At 42.5% G+C, this 17008-nt stretch overlaps 2 protein-coding genes across 4 annotated transcripts; both read right to left on the reverse strand.

Moving 5' to 3' along the window:
* Nucleotides 1-345: 345 nt before the first annotated feature.
* On the reverse strand, nt 346-7548 carry serpinf1 (serpin peptidase inhibitor, clade F (alpha-2 antiplasmin, pigment epithelium derived factor), member 1). Its single transcript, XM_055942468.1, has 8 exons — nt 7425-7548; nt 2901-2964; nt 2479-2668; nt 2228-2386; nt 1884-2087; nt 1644-1783; nt 1308-1518; nt 346-1220 (listed from the first exon to the last, which is right to left on the reverse strand). Exons 2-8 carry the CDS (start codon nt 2961-2963, stop codon nt 970-972), a joined length of 1218 nt encoding a protein of 405 aa, XP_055798443.1. The 5' UTR covers nt 2964; nt 7425-7548; the 3' UTR covers nt 346-969.
* A 320-nt stretch (nt 7549-7868) lies between these two features.
* Nucleotides 7869-17007, reverse strand: LOC129868458 (alpha-2-antiplasmin-like). Of its 3 annotated transcripts, none has more exons than XM_055942465.1 (8): nt 16924-17007; nt 12332-12403; nt 11828-12026; nt 11393-11536; nt 11000-11188; nt 10756-10898; nt 10297-10501; nt 7869-8857 (listed from the first exon to the last, which is right to left on the reverse strand). In XM_055942465.1, the coding sequence occupies exons 1-8, from the start codon at nt 16936-16938 to the stop codon at nt 8289-8291; spliced, it is 1536 nt and encodes a 511-aa protein (XP_055798440.1). In that variant the 5' UTR covers nt 16939-17007; the 3' UTR covers nt 7869-8288. The 3 variants fall into 3 exon arrangements, with proteins under 3 accessions (XP_055798440.1, XP_055798442.1, XP_055798441.1); XM_055942467.1 differs by lacking the exon at nt 16924-17007 and adding an exon at nt 14741-14890 and having other exon boundaries at nt 12332-12425; XM_055942466.1 differs by lacking the exon at nt 16924-17007 and adding an exon at nt 14741-14889.
* Nucleotide 17008: the final 1 nt, after the last annotated feature.

The following is a 17008-nucleotide window of genomic DNA, read 5'->3' on the forward strand; positions in this document are numbered from 1 at the left end:
GGAAAGGGTTTCCATGGCCACAGGAATCACTTCCCAAATGTGGAAAATTCATCAAAGTAATTTCAAACTACAGTCTTGAGTCGACGCAAACATACTAAACACAGGCACACACTGCTCAGCTATGTTTCATTTGAAAGAGACTGAAGTGCATAGAAGAATGAGAAAAGTATGTGTCAGTACTGTAATTTAATTTCCCAGCACAATAGCTAAAGAAAGAATAGCCAAGAGTCCAATTTCTTGCCAAATCAACCCAACCCTTTACTGAAAACAGCTACAGTATGTCAACTGGATAAAGTTATCCAACTCCCTCACCGAAGTCAGACAGACACAGACAGTCAGACAGACTTAAAACTTAAATGTTTATTTCTTGCATCGCAATATACAATAATGTGAAGAGTATTTTCTTTGGTTAAAGCATAAAGTCTTGCCTGTGCCTCTTAGAAGCATGTCAGTAAGATAAACATGATTTGGCTGTTTGGTTTCAACATTGTAAGAAATTCAAATTATTTTTGGTAGCATTTCTATGTTGAAGATTAAAAAATTATTTGGTGCATTTTTCCCCATATTCCATCCAGTTCGCTTTATTTTTCAAATTCCTTTTCCTGAAAACAACTTGAGAATTCAAGGAATATCAGTGAGTGTTTAGACTATTGGCCTAAATGGTATACATGGTATTCCTACACGATTAACCAACTGTATTATCTGATCCACAGCGGAATCTAGCCGCTTGTCCATCCTCTCTGTGCTTTTATGAGACATTTAGCTTAACAATACCTGATCCTCTCCTAGGACCTGGTGTGTGTGTGTTAACTATCCTCGTGGGGACCACAAAGGATATCTATTTCAGGCTTTGGGGTTAAGGTTACAATTAAGGTTAGGGGTTAGGGTAAGGGGTTAGGGAAAATAGGATTTTTAATGGAAATCAATTGTTTGGTCCCCACAATAATAGTAAAACAAACGTGTGCGCGCTTATATCCTCAGTTTGCGTGGATTCACCACCCTGCCGATGAAGAGCAGTGCCCCCGAGGCCTCATCCCTCACCAGGAACAGGAAGGGGCGGTCCACGCGGTACGACAGGGGCGTGGGGACGTGGCTGGAGCTGGCATACTGGATGCCCTCTGGGGCCATCTCCATAACAACCTTATGATTGAGGCTGCCAAGCTTCACCGTCTGAGCCGTGATCTTAGTCAGGTCTGTGTCTGCCAGAAATTCGGCAAGACCTGGAGAGATGGAGAGAGAGGATGTGAGAGATGTGAAGACAGAGGAGAGCAAGATGAAGAGAGAGGGAGAGAGGTACAGGCACTCACCCAGGTCAGAGAGCAGTGGCAAGAGGTCAGTGGAGTAGCTGAATTTTAGGACAGGTAGTGTAAGGGCCGCATGCATGGGGTGAAGGGTCATGGAGAGGTCCTGAACAAATTCAGCCGTCAGGCTCTCCTCCACCAGGGTCATGTTCTGAGTGACATCATCAGGAAGGAACACAAACATGCTGATGTCATCCTGCATCTGGATCTGAGCAATCTGGAGAGAAAGGGAGAGGGAAGGAGGGGCTCAATAGATGTTTTCCCTGAGGCAAACTTTCATAACTGGCTGTTTAAGAAAGTAATAACCATTGAAAAAAGTTACATTTCTGCATCTGTACTCACTGTGCAGCCCAGGTCTGGGTCAACTCCCATCTTCACTGGGTAATTGTCCTGTTGCATCATGGGAATGCGGGCGGGCACCTCTCCATCAAGCTGGAAGTCCTCCATCACTCCACTCTGACTGAACCGAGTTATCCACTTCCCTACACACAAACACAGCATTTTACAAACTACACCCCATAAACGAGTGCAAAACTTTGGGGATAAGGGTAGAGAATTGAACCGCAGACAGACTGTCCTTACCTTTGAAGTAGGCAGCACCGAGAGGGACCACACCAGAGTTCCGTCCCAAGGGTTTGGACATGAAGCGGTCGACCTTGCCACCCGTCTGCTGTTTGACCCAATCATTGATCTCATTCACATCTTTAGCCCCGCCCATCAGAGTCTTGGGCCGCACCCCATACTGCTTTTCCACCACTCCAAAATATTCCGGCTTCAGACGCAGTCCTAGAGAGTTACACACACACACACACACACACACAAATATACACACATACACACACAGGTCAACAAACATACACACAATCAAAATACACACAGACTGTTCAAAGTATCACAGAGACACATGTATGGTTATACACACTCACTGCGGGCCAGGTAGATGCGTGCAGCGATGCTGATGCCTTTGCCAGGTGCTCTGAGTGAGGCCAGTAGGTCCCTGAGAGTGTCGTGGAGCTGAGGGTCCTGCAGGGTGTGATACCTTAGAGCTCTGTACAACCACCTCTCTGAACGATCCGGAGACGCTCCTGAGCGAGAGAGAAGGGGGGGGGGGGGGGGGTAAATACCAGATAAATAGCAGACAATGATATAGAGTATAACAGTGCTGAGGCTAACTAACCCATGGAGAGCTGAGTGAGCACTGCAGAGATGCTGATGGGGGCCAAGAATACGTTGGTCTTCGGGTCGCGACCCGCCAGGGCCCGGAAAAGGTTGTAGCCAAAGTCAGAGGTGGCGGCAGCCATCTTGGCTCTGGGCGTGGTAAAGAGCTCCACAGCTTCCTCTTCCCCTCCCGCCCCCTCTTTCTCCGACTGCACAGGATTGGTTGATCCAAAGACAGAAAAAAAGAGAGGAGGGTTAATGGCATGGCTAGTTCATGAAGAATGAGAAAAATAGAGAGATAAACTACTAGAGGATGAGGAGAGAGATTATACATGTCATCTCTCTGCATAAGAAAGCCAAAGGGATGGAGTGCATGTAAAGAGACATGAAAGTATGAGAAAAAGAAAGCAGTATGAAAACAGAGATGTGGAGTGGTCTCACCAACTGAGCATAAGAGAGGGAGAGGAGGGCCCCCAGGCACAGCAATAGGGTCGTCCACATCATCCTGCAACACAAGCACACAATCAATTACACACACATTATTATACAAACATACATCCAGAACTAGGCTTAATCTGTGTCTGGGAAACTGGCCCATAGAGTGTGAGTCAGACTTTCAGTTTGTGAGGGTGATTCCCTGCAGGCCAGGGCTCTTGTGGGAAAATGTGGTTTTAACTTACAGTAAGTCCTTCCATCTCACCTGCTCAGCAGGGTGTGATGGAGAAATGAGTTCTCAATAAGGTCTCTCTGTCTGTCTCTCTATCGCTCTAGCTCTGTCAGCATCTCTCTTCTCCTTCTTCTCTTCTTGCTCTACTAATTGGAGATGTGTAGACCTTTGTGTGTTCAGACTGAGCTCCATTACATCCTCTTACTAAGTATAGACTTAACCATATAATATATCCTAAACTTCTGGCTCTCCACTCACACACAGAGTGTAGCTAACGCACAACACAAGCAGAGGCAGGCTGCTGTGAAGTTCACACCTGTTTACTAGCTAGCCACACTAGCACAGCTAGTATTGGTAATGAGCTTAGTGGAGTGAATAGAGTCATAGAGAGGTGAGCAGACAGAGCAGGGAGAAGCTGAAGGGTCACAGGAGGTGGAGATCAGAGGTTTCTTTCCCTCTTTCTTTCTCCCTCTCTCTCACATTCTTTCTATTTAACCCACACACACACATACTCTCTTTTTCCCTGCACATCTGGTTGTCATTAAGGTTCTCCTGGTTTCCCGGATGAAAAAAACATCCATAACTGACCTCAGACCACACATTTCTCCTCTCAATTCCTTTCGTCTTCTCCTCCCCCTCTCATTTTTCTCTCTGCAGGCCTGATGGTTAAACCAGACACTTGATCTCTGAGTTCCAACCCAAAGCAGCCAACCAAACCCACAGAGAGAGATCTTCCTTCTCTCTGCACTGAGGCCGTCCTCTACCATTCACAATCAAAAGCATGATGAATTTAAGCCAAAATAAAATGGAAAATGGTATAGTAGATATTGGCTGTAGGTCACACAGTCCTCTTGTTCTACACAAATTTTCAACCCACAAATTAAGAGTTTATTTCCAAAACGCTATATCGACCACTTTCTCACATTTGTGTTTTTTCATCAGAAATTATTGCTTATGGGTACCTTCATGTGTGTGTAAAATATTGCTGTTATCTTTTTTTTTATACAGATTTTAGATATTTTTTGCAAAACGCTGCATTAGCTGGAATCTAATGTACGTATCCTGTATATTCGACTGTGATATGTGGTTGTCTCACCTAGCTATCTTAAGATGAATGTACTTCCTGTAAGTCGCTCTAGATAAGAGCATCTGCTAAATTATTAAAATGTCAAATGTAAATGTTTGATATACAGTATTACTGTATTGAATTGTTTTTGTATTTTTTTTATCAATATTGATGTAAAAATTTATATCTGTACATTTCTTTATAAACAGATGTAGTTATTTGTTACATTTTACAGTTTACAGTTTAACCTAGCAGTAGCCTACTACTTATTTCTCTGAGAGTGCGTCGGATATATAGCATTTTGCAAAAAAAACATGATTATTTGTCTCTTTGAAATGAAACAAATACATGTCTGTCATTGAACAAACCCGTGCGATGATTAGATAGTGAAAAAGATACACCAATAAAAGCTCATATACCAACATTTCTGAAAATATATAGTGTTTTCGAGTTCCTTGCACATCCTGAGGTAGCCCAAAGGTCGGCAGATGAACCAGTCAATAAAGTGCTCGGAAACAAAGGGGAAAAAATGTATAGTCACACTATGTTACTCTGTTTTACAGACAAGTATTAAAATGTCAATCCTGATCAAGAGTTCAAGTTATCCCATTTAAAGGGTTGGTGAGTAACAAAACGTAATCAGATACTTTACCAGCAAGAATATTGTAATCAGATTCCAGATACTTAAAAAAATACAGATGATTACTTCTAGGATTACTTTTAAATTCAGAAAGGATGTTTATGAAAAAAATATGACACCTTTCTAGTTTCTCAATGACATATAAATCGGCATTAAAAAAAGACACAATCAGAGAGTCTGACCACAATCAGAGACCACAATGATGACACACCAAATGTGTTTGATGGATCGCAGGAAAAGAGCAGGAATAGTCTTTTGTAGGCTACAGTCCAAGCTGTATCTTCCAATGGTGCAACAGCTGTCGGCATCCAAAGATTATCCAACTTGAATAAACGCTTGGAGGTAAGGATGACAGCAGTGGTGTAGTCTACGGCGATACGGATATCACTGATTATTGAAATGTAGTCTACATAACGCAATGATGTGAATCGCACTGCTGCTCTCTCATTTAACTATTTTCGGATTGTGGATGATGTGAATGTGGATGGCTGTTCACAAATGTATATGTGTATTTTAACAAAATAATGGTTGAATTGAAGAAGTTTAAGCTGCCTGTCAATCATTGTTTTTGCGGCCATTGGTGTATTCATTAAGGAAACCGTTTACCGTTTAAGAACCAAACAGAAGCATACAGAGAAAAACAAGAGTTTCTATTAGACAAATTCAGGTAGGTCCCTCCACGGTTCGTTCCATTTGCTTCCGTTTTGCAACAGAATAGGCATAATGAATATGCCCCAGTGGACAGCCAGTATAAAACACTCTTGCAACACATAGTGCGGATCCCAACCTATGGAATAAAAGTTTGAGGGAGTTCCTTCTAAACTCACCCTTGGTATTTACATACTGTCAAAACAAGTTTAATATAAGAAGACCACATATGCCTTACGGACACAACTCACACACTTTTGATAGACTTAAACAGTTGTAAATGATCAAGATGTCACCAACAACGACATGAACAACAGGCCTCTATTAAATGCAGCATATGGGATACAAGCGCTTTTCAGTAGTACTCAAAGCATGCCATTCTGAGAGCAGCATTTATTTTTTAACTCAAAGCAATGAGCCCAATCTGTCCTCCATGACAACAAAATCAAGAACAGAGTACGCTAACAAGTCCTTCATTTTGGGGTTATGCTCAGGTAAAACAGTTTGGCTGATCTAGAATTCCATGTCCTATTCAAGGGGTATTAAATGAATTGTAACAACAGTAAATCTGACAGATGTTGGTTAATAATGTAAAGACATCCTAACTGTATTATTATCTGTTGTAGAAAGCAATGGGTTAGAAGAAGCCACATAACAACCCATAGTAAAATCCAACATATATTAATGTACATAACAACCCTTAGTAAAATCCAACATCTATTTATGTACATAACAACCCTTAGTAAAATCCAACATCTATTTATGTACATAACAACCCATAGTAAAATCCAACATCTATTTATGTACATAACAACCCATAGTAAAATCCAACATCTATTTATGTACATAACAACCCATAGTAAAATCCAACATCTATTTATGGCCAGCTATGTAAACTTTAATATTGATTTATCCTGCAATGGATGTTCAATTGGTAATATGAATTATCGTCTTCTTCTAATGGCTCTTAAGCAGGTTGATGTTTATTGGGATGAGTCTTGTCCTTGAGGCAGAACTGAGCGATTTCCATTAGATGGGCCAGCTGCAGCGACAAAATTGTCTGTATTGTAAAAATGTATGAAAAAAAATAGCTTTTTGGTCTTAATTTAAGGTTAGGGTTAGGCATTAGGGGTTATCAGTGTGGTTAATGTTAGGGTTAAGATTAGGATTAGATTGAATGACTTTGTGGCTGTGCCAGCTAGTGATCACTCTGTAGAGCTGCCCCCAGAACAAGATTCATGCCGAAAAAATGCTAGCCTGCATCTGTTAAGAGGAAAGTAATCTGAAAGTAATCAGATTACATTACAGAGTTTGGGTAATCCTAAAATTACGTTACTGATTACAATTTTGGACAGGTAACTATTGACTGTAACGGATTACATTTTAGAAACTAACCTACGGTGCTGAATATATGTTTCTGCCTGCGTTACAGATGGCTATATCAGTCGCTAATACAGGACTAGTAAATATATTTATTTTATTGCGATTTTTCAGGGGGTGTTGCAGCACCCTCAGCACCCATACGTCCCGCGGCTAGGCACCTAACCTTATATTTAAAGCCCTTTGGAATGCAGATTTTACACTAAATGAGAAGTAATATTTCCTGGGGACAGAAAAGGCATCGCATAGTAGGAATGACCCTGGTGTATCGTCATAGTGGTCTCTGATCTGTGGTCAGACTTGCTCAGGCATAACAAACTTAAACTTGTGCCTTTTTTCAATGCTGATTTGAATGTCATTGAGAAAAGAGAAAGGTGTCTGATATTTTTTTAGCACAAACATCCTTTATAAATTGAAAAGTAATCCCAGAAGTAATCATATAGATTTTCAAAAGTATCTGTAAATATGATTACAATGTTACTGCTGGTAACGTAACGGATTACAGTTTGTTTTTTTGTAATACATTACTCCCCAACTCTGCATATGATGCATAAAGGTACTGACCTTTCCAAGCGGTTATGGTCCACGTCGCCTGTACGTATGTCTCTAGCAGTCGTGTCTCCGGTGGAGTGCTGACTGTACCAGGATGATGCACACAGCCGTGAAGCCAACTTTTACCCGCCCTTCTCTGACGTAACCTGTTGGGTTCGGCAAGAATCTGGATGGCTGTTTTGAGCGCAAGGCGCATCCATGGTCCTCCCTCACTGCCCCAAATGAACGGTGGTATGTTAAATTTGACGCGCAAGCAATTGACCTGAAATGTTATAACAAATCTTAAATAAGTCAGTTTTTAATTGCATGAATGTGCTGGAGAAAATAGTTAAATTATAGGTTGTGAGGTATAAGCCTAAATCTAAATCCATTGAAAATGAAATAGACTCCCCTGTTGTTATATAAAAAATCCAGTCCTGCTCATTCACATGATCACATCCACCATTCACTAAAACGTTGAGACTTAATTTCTTTAATCAATACCAGAGGTGGGAATCATCCAAATGACAAAGTAAGACATCACAACAAAACGCAACAAATACTGTAAGACAGACAGTGCACAGCCAAGTGTAAAAATAGCATCACATTTGTGTGTTAATCTGCACACACTATAGTATAGGACAGGTCCATGGTCTCTCCTAAATCATTGGGTTGTAATCAGGGGCATTCACTGGGGAGGGGAGCGACTATGAGAAGTTGTCAGGTGTCTAGGGGTAGGGGCTGGGGTTGATTCTGGACTGGGAACTGTGTCAATAGATTGGGATAAGGTTTTGCTATGTGAGGGCTGGGCTCCATATGGGACCGGCTGGTCGGGCAGTGTTGCTCAGGACAGAACAGTGAGAGATGGGTTGGGGCAAGCTGGGCATCAGTGTTGGTTTAGGAAGGAACTGTAAGAGAGGGATTGGCACAGGAACTGGATCCTTGCCCCTCCACTTGGGCGTTGGGGTTTCCCTCTACTTCATTCAGTGGCTGTTGTTGCTCCTCCCCCCCGACAGGGACGCCACACTGCATTCTCTCACTTTGTGGCTGGTCACTCTGTACGTTGTTACTGTTATGGGGACTGTCGCTCTGTACGTTGTTGTTACTATGGGGACCATCGTTCTGTACATTGCTGTTGCTATGAGAGCTGTCACTTTGGGTCCTGTTGCCATTGGGATCATCGCCAAGGGGACTGTCGATCTGCATGGGGCTGGCGTCAGGGGCTGGGTTAGTGACGGTGCCCAGGAAGATTGGAGCGAGGGAGGCGTGGTCTACCAGGGCGAACAGGAAGGGGGAGTTTACAGAAAAGATGGGAACAGAGCGCATGATGGTGATGGAGGTGGCTGCAGATGCTTCGGCCCCTTCCTCACTCAACTCCACCCCGCAGGCGTGACGCATGCTGGACACCTGCAGAGGAACCTCTGAGACACCGGAAAGATTAGGACTAGAGAACAAAGAGCCCAGACCTGAGAGAGAGAGATAAGAGAGATTTTGATTGACAGAATAGTAGAATACACAACGTGTTATTTCTAAATGTAGTTGTGCCCCAGCAGTTTATTGCTTGATAGGTCAGTCACTCAATTATACATGTCAGCTAATCATTTTTAGGTTGGTAAATTAGTCAGCTATCTAAACTTGTAGTAATCATGGCTGTATACCGACAGGGCACGCAGGGCACATGCCCAGGGGCCCTGAACTCCAGGGGGCCCCCATTGATTTTGTTAGTCACTCTCAATCAGATATCATATTACCTTGGCATAAATAAAACTGTGTAGAATTACAGGAAATTTAATTTAAACTGCACAAATGTCTCTCAGCCACATGGCAAAACGAGTAAAATTGCATGAAATTTGTTACAAAATTGCAACATTTTCTCTCCACCCCAGGGCAAAATGTGTGGAATTGCTGAAAATGTACTTTAAACCTAAAATGTTCTCTTCGCCGTCAAGAAGGGGACCACTATAATGTTTTGCCCGCGAGGTAGGGGGGCCCCATTGTCTCACATCAGAAGGATTCACTCCTACGTGATGTACGTCCCTTAACCGATCTCTCTTGTAGATGGCGTGGAACTCATCTCTAAAAATCAAGATTTTGCCCATCCACCTAACACTAGTTCCTAATTCTGAAAATCATTCTGCTCTCGTTAGCTACTGGCTACTATAGCAAACCATGCTCGATCACCTGAGCGAACTTGTTCCAGCGAGCAGCCTAGTCCAAGCTTGTTTGACTGGCTATACGGTAGCATCCCTGCCTTTCATTTAATCTGGATTGATTTGAGACTGGTTCAGCCAGCAAGCAGACACTAGATAGCTAATGCTTAGGGCCCCCAAAAGGCTAGGGCTGGCCCTGCCTGTCCATTTATAGCTCACTTAAACTATGACTAGGGCTTAAACTATGACTCAAGTTTTTCCAGACCACATGATCTGACAGAGGAAAAACTCCTGGCCAAAATGATTTAACTTTCTGTGCTAGTTTCTAGACAGGTGGGTTGCCTCCCAGAACGTACCAATGTTCCAGCATACACGTCTGTACTAGGACCAACGTCAGTTTGGCAGAGAGGAAAGAGCGAAGCTGTAGCTAGCTAGATGGAGCTGGAGGAGGATAATTTCAATGAGTGTATTTCACAAGTGAGTAGTTTGCATGCGCCATGACGTTAGCATTACAAGCTTAAAACCACTGACTGGCTGTGGCTAAAATTACCCTAGCTATCTGCATCCACATTGTGTGTGTCCGTCTTATTTCTGAGGGGATTCTTTTTAAACCCCACCTACCAAAACAAGTGATTTGTTGGGAGAGTTGTCTGTCTCGAAAATCACCTTCTCAGAATTGGCCAAGAGAATCAGACATGATTCCCAGACCTAGTGCTGTTGCCCTAGGTCATTTCTGACACTACTTCTGTTCTCACCCATGCTGGTCAGCGCCTCCTGTAGCTCTTGGCGGTACTGCAGGGTGAACTTGGGCAGTTGGACCTGCATGGTCCTCTCCTGAGGTAGACGTCTGTACAGGTCAGAGATATTCAGCTTGGCCACCAGCGATGACACGTTTCCTCTTCCTGGCAACGGCATAACTACCAGAAAGCTGGTGTTTCCCTTAAATGGAAAACGTGCAACCTGCAAACACAGAAGGGGGGTGGAGAGAAACATTTTAGAGAGGGAGACTACACCAACTGCACTGTAGAGAGTTTGAGAGAAAGAGAATGGAGGTGAGAAAGTGGTAGAGAGAACAATACGTTTTACTGTCTACGTTTCAACAGCAAGGACTTTTCAAAACAAGTCTCCAGTAGAAAGTGTTGTGTGTGAAAAGATAGAAAGGGAGGATGTAGACAGAAGCAGACGACAGAACACATACAGCTGGACCAGCTCACCTGAGCCCCAAGCTCCCCGTCTTCTAACAGGCTCAGTGGATACTTGGCTGACCGCATCATGTCTACATGGACAAAGTTCTTATTGTCCAGGTAGAAGACATCCTTCTGTGTGAGCTGAGGATCGAAGCGAGCCTCCCACTCACCTACCAGTGACAACAGGAGAACAAGCCACACAATTGTAAAAAGTAGACACTTGTATACAGTTTCAAATACGTTATTTTAAACAAGGAGTGAAAGGGCTTACCTTTGAAATGCACAGCATTGATAAGCATGAGCACCACATCATGCGGAATACTGGGCAGGAAATTGGTCATGTGACCTTTGGTGGTGTCTTCCACCCATTGGTTGACATCTTCCACTGAGATCAAGGGGGCAGGCTCTGATTTGTAGCTACGCACAGATTCTGCAACAAAGGACTGGTACACCTCAAACTCTGAGAGAGAAAGAGAGAAACAAATATATAACACATATAAATATACACCAAAAGAGTCCAAAACATTGTCAGACCTTTACTGCATTAACAAAGGCAGTTAGAATGGGTTTGCTGTATAATTATGTCAGTAGACTGCCATTTTCTGGCACAGAGCTGCAACACTGAAATATACACATAAACACAAACACACACACACACACTCACCTGGGCGCAGGTACATGCGTGTGGCCACCTGTAGGGAGGTGTTGGTGAGGTGTTGGAGCAGGCTGCCCAGGGATTCATGGTAGCAGGGCACGGTGTGGGCGTGTAGAGAACTTAGCAGCAACTTCTGTGTCTCGTTACGAGCTCCTGATAGGGGCATCACAAGGAGGCAATGACCATGTTTTGATTACATTAATTCTTTGAGACAAAAGTTAATAACAGTCATAAGCAGACACAGGCATACACTTACAATCTCACAGGTACATACTCACTATTGACATTATACATGTCTCTCTCTCTCTCTCTCTCTCACACACACACACACACACACACACACACACACACACACACACACACACACACACACACACACACACACACACACACACACACACACACACACACACACACACACACACACACACACACGTGCCTCACCCAGTGTGAGCTGTGCTAGTGCAAGGGCCACGCTGAGGGGTGATATGATGACGTTGGGCTGCTCTGGCCCTGTCTGCAGGCTGTCCAGTAGCTGCCTGCCCAGTCTCTCTACAGCACCCCCTACTGACCACCGGGCCTCCTGGCTGAACACCTGCTCCCCGCAAGAGTGGTCCTCAGTAGCTACCTTACCAGTCTCATCCTGAGAGAAAAAGAGAGAGAGAGAGAGAGAGAGAGAGAGAGAGAGAGAGAGAGAGAGAGAGAGAGAGAGAGAGAGAGAGAGAGAGAGAGAGAGAGAGAGAGAGAGAGAGAGAGAGAGAGAGAGAGAGAGAGAGAGAGAGAGAGAGAGAGAGAGAGAGAGAGAGAGAGACACTAGGGTTGGACTGTAGAAACTAGGGTAGGGTTAGGGTGCTTTAAAAGCCTTGTAGTCAATACTTTTCTAATTTATGGTTAGATATTTAAGGAAGGTTGATGTGTTTGGGGTGAGGTTATGGTTGGCCCTCTTACAGTCAGTCCCAGCCAACAGAGGCAGAGCAGCAGGAGTACAGGGAGATGCAGCTTCATATCCCAACAGCTAGCCTGCAATACAGAACAAAGAAACCTGTACAATAATATAACATATATTCAAAGATACAGGTTCTATCTAGGACCATTTAAGGGAAATAGTCTGAGGCAGATGTAAAAAGATGTAAAAAGTTTATTAAATGACTAAGGTTTGCTTGTTAAATAGATACACATACAAAATACTTTGACATGAACACAAAAGGCTTGTTAGATCTCAGTTCCTTCTAAAGTGCAACAGTGATTTCACCCAACTAGATTTCACAGGACTGTATTGACCTAGTTAGGCTACACACAGTGACCAAAAAACAGTGACAACCAATACTTTCCTTAAGGGAGGGCGCTAGCAACAGTGCTTGGACCCAGAAGCGAGCAAAGCCTCTCCCAACACAAATCAACTGGAAACAACTTTTCAGAACAATGGACCACACCCCAAACATTTCTTCACAGACAGCATGAGCATGTTCACAAAATGGTTTCTCATAGAAATAAAACTAGACAGCAACCACGCTACACAGTCTGTGCAAACACTCTGGGAGATTGTCAATTGGGCAAAAGTCTGTCCTCTTTGAATTCTTTAATAGGCGAAAACAAGTGTCTGCGCCCCTCTTCGATCACCTACTTCGACAGAGGATGTACAGGAGTATCCTCACAGCAGGTAGCACGGAAGTGTTTTAAAATACACCACCCCCCTTTGAATCAGCTGTTTTCTTCTCAAAGGAGTAAAGCATGCACACTTTTAGAAAACAATATGCCACTTATCCTTTTATCTTTAAAAGCTAAATTAGTTTTTATCACTTTACACATTTATTTTAGGATTCCATCCCTGTAAATGTAATTTGCCTGGTGACGCAAAAGAGTAAAAATGGAGTCTCATTTAATAAAAACGCATTTGTTTCCTCTCTCCAGCTGGAGGAGAGGAGGCGAGCAATCCAATTGGGATTCTCCCAATGGATTCTGATGCAAAACGTTTAGTCTGTTGCAAAACATTTTGCAACAGAAACTATTTACTCTAAAGGAAAAATATTTTGCAACAAAAACAGGAGTTTCTATTGGGTAGGTCTCTCCCCGTTTTGTTCCGTTTGCTCTGTTTGCTTTCATTTGGTTTTTAAACGGTAAAGGGTTTCCGTAATAAATACACCCCTGAAAAGGACTATGGGGTGCTTTTATCAGAGAGGAAGAGGCGAAGCGAGAGGGTCCACTCCCGTTAAAATCTGTGTACTTGGGAATACAGCGATAAGCAGACCATATGCCTTCCCACCTTTGGGACAACAACGCCCATTGTTAGGGCGGAGACAAGACCGTCTCGTCATCATATACTGTACAGTATCTCTGCTTTTATACATTTCACATGTTTAACACCAATTAGAGTCCCCTGGGAAACATGGACCGAAACTATGGTTCCTACCCTGTCACTATGGGCTTGTTCGACATTGCATTCGACAGTACAAGCGACTGCCGACAAAAAACCTTGCATCATAAATAACTACTCATTATTATTTGTAGATCAGTCAGTCAGTCACAATTTGCCCATGATACATTACGGTTTTGATCCTCTAGAACACAGCCAATAACTTAAATATTTAAGATTCAATAACAGTGATTATCAATGCATAAGAATTACTGAACCCCTCACTTTTACAGAGCAAGAAAAGAGTACATATTGTTGCTGGACATGGCAACACCAGCAAACACTGATAGGTTGAGAGGAAATGAGAGCCAATCAAAAGCATGCTTGGCTAGTAGTCAGTGTGGCATTGCTTTAGGCCTGGTTCTACACTGCAGAGATGTGTGGTGTTTTGCTCTGGGATCAACTGTTTGTCAGAGGGCCAAAGGTTTCTGTTTCACTGCTAAAGTCCACAAACAGCAAACACTGGCCTCACGACTGCAATGGGTTCTCTATGGATGCAATGGTAGTATTCGTGTTTATATATATATATATATATATATATATATATATATATATATATATATATATATATATATATATATATATATATATACATATATGTGTATATGACTCTGCTTAGAATCACTAGCATTCATAGACGTATTAGAAATAGTGGTAGTAGTGATGTCTTGATTGATGATTTGAGTGTACATTTAAATTTACAAAGGGCTCTTTTGTCTTTTTTTAAGATTCAATTTGATTTTAAACAGTTTGTGCTATTATTATATCACTAGTAAACTAATAGCTACAGCCATACATCTAAATCATGTTCCAAATCATGCTTTAAATAAAGAGCACTTACTATACTAGAATTATACGGTTTCATGCACTGTGTCAAAAAACCTACTGACTGCCCAACATCAGATACTATCCCTTCCAAGTGAATCGAGGTGGAGAAAACTTACCCAGCCGATGTTTGGTCAGGGGATAGGTGATATAGGCAAATAGGATTAGGATAAAGACAGATAGAGAGTCAGACAGGCACGGTGAGTGTTACCCTAGCTGGATCCTGTAGTGCCCAGTACTCTACACTGTCAGCCCCCTCATTGCCCAGTTAATGTTCAACTCTGAATTGATTCAGCAGAGCCACTACACAACCAGAAAATGTAAATATGTAGATATGTGACCCACAGGTCAAACCTGCCTTTATAAGAGCCTTTCTCCCCTCATTCCTTAGAAATGTCACTCATCTGAAACATTTAACAAGTGTAATAAATGTAAAAGTTGCCAGTAGCACAATATGTTCACCTTTCTGCTCTCATCAGATCAGTGGTATCCCTTAGGGAGGATGAAATATGCATTTTTTAAATGTCCATCAGAATCTTAATATCTACCGTCTAGTAAGGACCTCTATATTTTTCTCAGAGGAGGATGGGGGTTGCCGTTTGGATTGTGATATTATTTTTGCTGACCTACAAACACAGTTTCCTAGAAAGAGTTTGGAAACCCTCACAGATAGCTCTACGATAGTGTCAACTTTCAAATGTCTGCCCACAGAAGTGGCTGTGACCATGACAGCTGATATGTTACAACATTAACACATGTATGACCTTTAGCATTACAGCACTGTGGCTCCCTCTATTGGCCCTAATGGAGGAAACCCAGAATAAGCACTGTAGAACGTTTCTATATGAATCAGAGTTGATATAACATGATTTTTTGGCATAATTCTAGTCCACTGTCTCTAGCCCTTTAGGTAAAATAGAGTAGGCGGTGGGAGATATTGTTTTTCTTGCATGGACTGACCCATTCCAGCCCTACACCGATGCAAGAACTTGGCACTACCATTGCAAACCCAAAATGCACCTGTGAATCAGGGCATCACCTGCTCACCCCCTTTGGGGTGTTTTGCAGTGACTGTTTGTTTACTGCCTCCCATTAGGGAAGCATAAAAGGACCCCATTCACAGCCCCCACCTTACCTCACGAGCCGATGGATTGTGTTATGTATACAGGTAGGAGAAGCATAGACTGTCTGCATAACTGATTTTTGACCTTTACTTGCAATCAATAGCTGGCTGCACAGAACAAGTAGCCTGGATGTAGCCTATTTTAAATGTAAACCCTGGTCCTGGAACGCAGGAAAGGAAGATGATTGGCCCCCACATATGTTGTATGAAGAATGACCTGCAAGTGGTCCTCCATGTTCCAATCAAATTTAAGCAAAATAATCAGATTTCATATTTGTGCATTTCTGTGTTTTAACTCTAATTTCTCAGAACATCTGGGCTATTTGAAGGGAGGTATCATGTTAAGGACTGAGTGTAAGTAAACAAAAAAATTGCCATACGGTGGCAGTGTAGTATCTGAAGTCAAATTGTTTGTGTGTGTGTGTGTGTGTGTGTGTGTGTGTGTGTGTGTGTGTGTGTGTGTGTGTGTGTGTGTGTGTGTGTGTGTGTGTGTGTGTGTGTGTGTGTGTGTGTGTGTGTGTGTGTGTGTGTGTGTGTGTGTGTGTGTGTGTGTGTGTGTGTTATGGGGAGTGTAACTTTACTCCCAAAGACAGGTTGGTTTTCCAGCACCCACTGCTGTTCAAAGGAAATCCCATCTATCTGTCCCCTTATGTCGCTCTCAGTTTATACCTTCTCTCGCTCTCTCTCTCACCCTGCCCTCCAAACTCCAATGTGATATGACAGGATTTGAATTACATGGGTGTCCAAAACAAATCACTGCCTGCTAATAATATGTCAAATCACTGCCTTCTAGTCTTAATATGTCACTTTCTTGTGAGAGATTCAACAATTGTGATAAATCCTAACAAAGCTGCATCAATGAGCAGATTCAAATTCAATCTTAAAAATGTAAATTAAGTTTTATAAAGTTAAGTGCACAATATGACTTTTCAAACATTTATTTTTCTAAGAGTTTATGATAAACTTGCACCAGGACTACAGTGTGTGAGTAAACACATTACAAAAGTTAATATTTAAGTATGAATGCCACACAAAAGTGTTGACTCTCTGTCTCACACACACACACACACACACACACACACACAAAAACATAGAGAGAGAGAGGGAGATGAGAGAGAGAAAGATGTCATGTGCAGTCCTGTATCCAGTGTAAAGCTGGAGGTATCTGAGTTAGCTCACCCTTTCCCTCATCATTTTTGCTTTCTTCCCGGAGTGAGTCCAGACGTGCGCAACTGTAATTCTCTGTATTCTCTGACCGGGAGAG

This window comes from Salvelinus fontinalis, chromosome 13 (assembly GCF_029448725.1).
Source record: "Salvelinus fontinalis isolate EN_2023a chromosome 13, ASM2944872v1, whole genome shotgun sequence".
Taxonomy (NCBI): Eukaryota; Metazoa; Chordata; class Actinopteri; order Salmoniformes; family Salmonidae; genus Salvelinus; species Salvelinus fontinalis.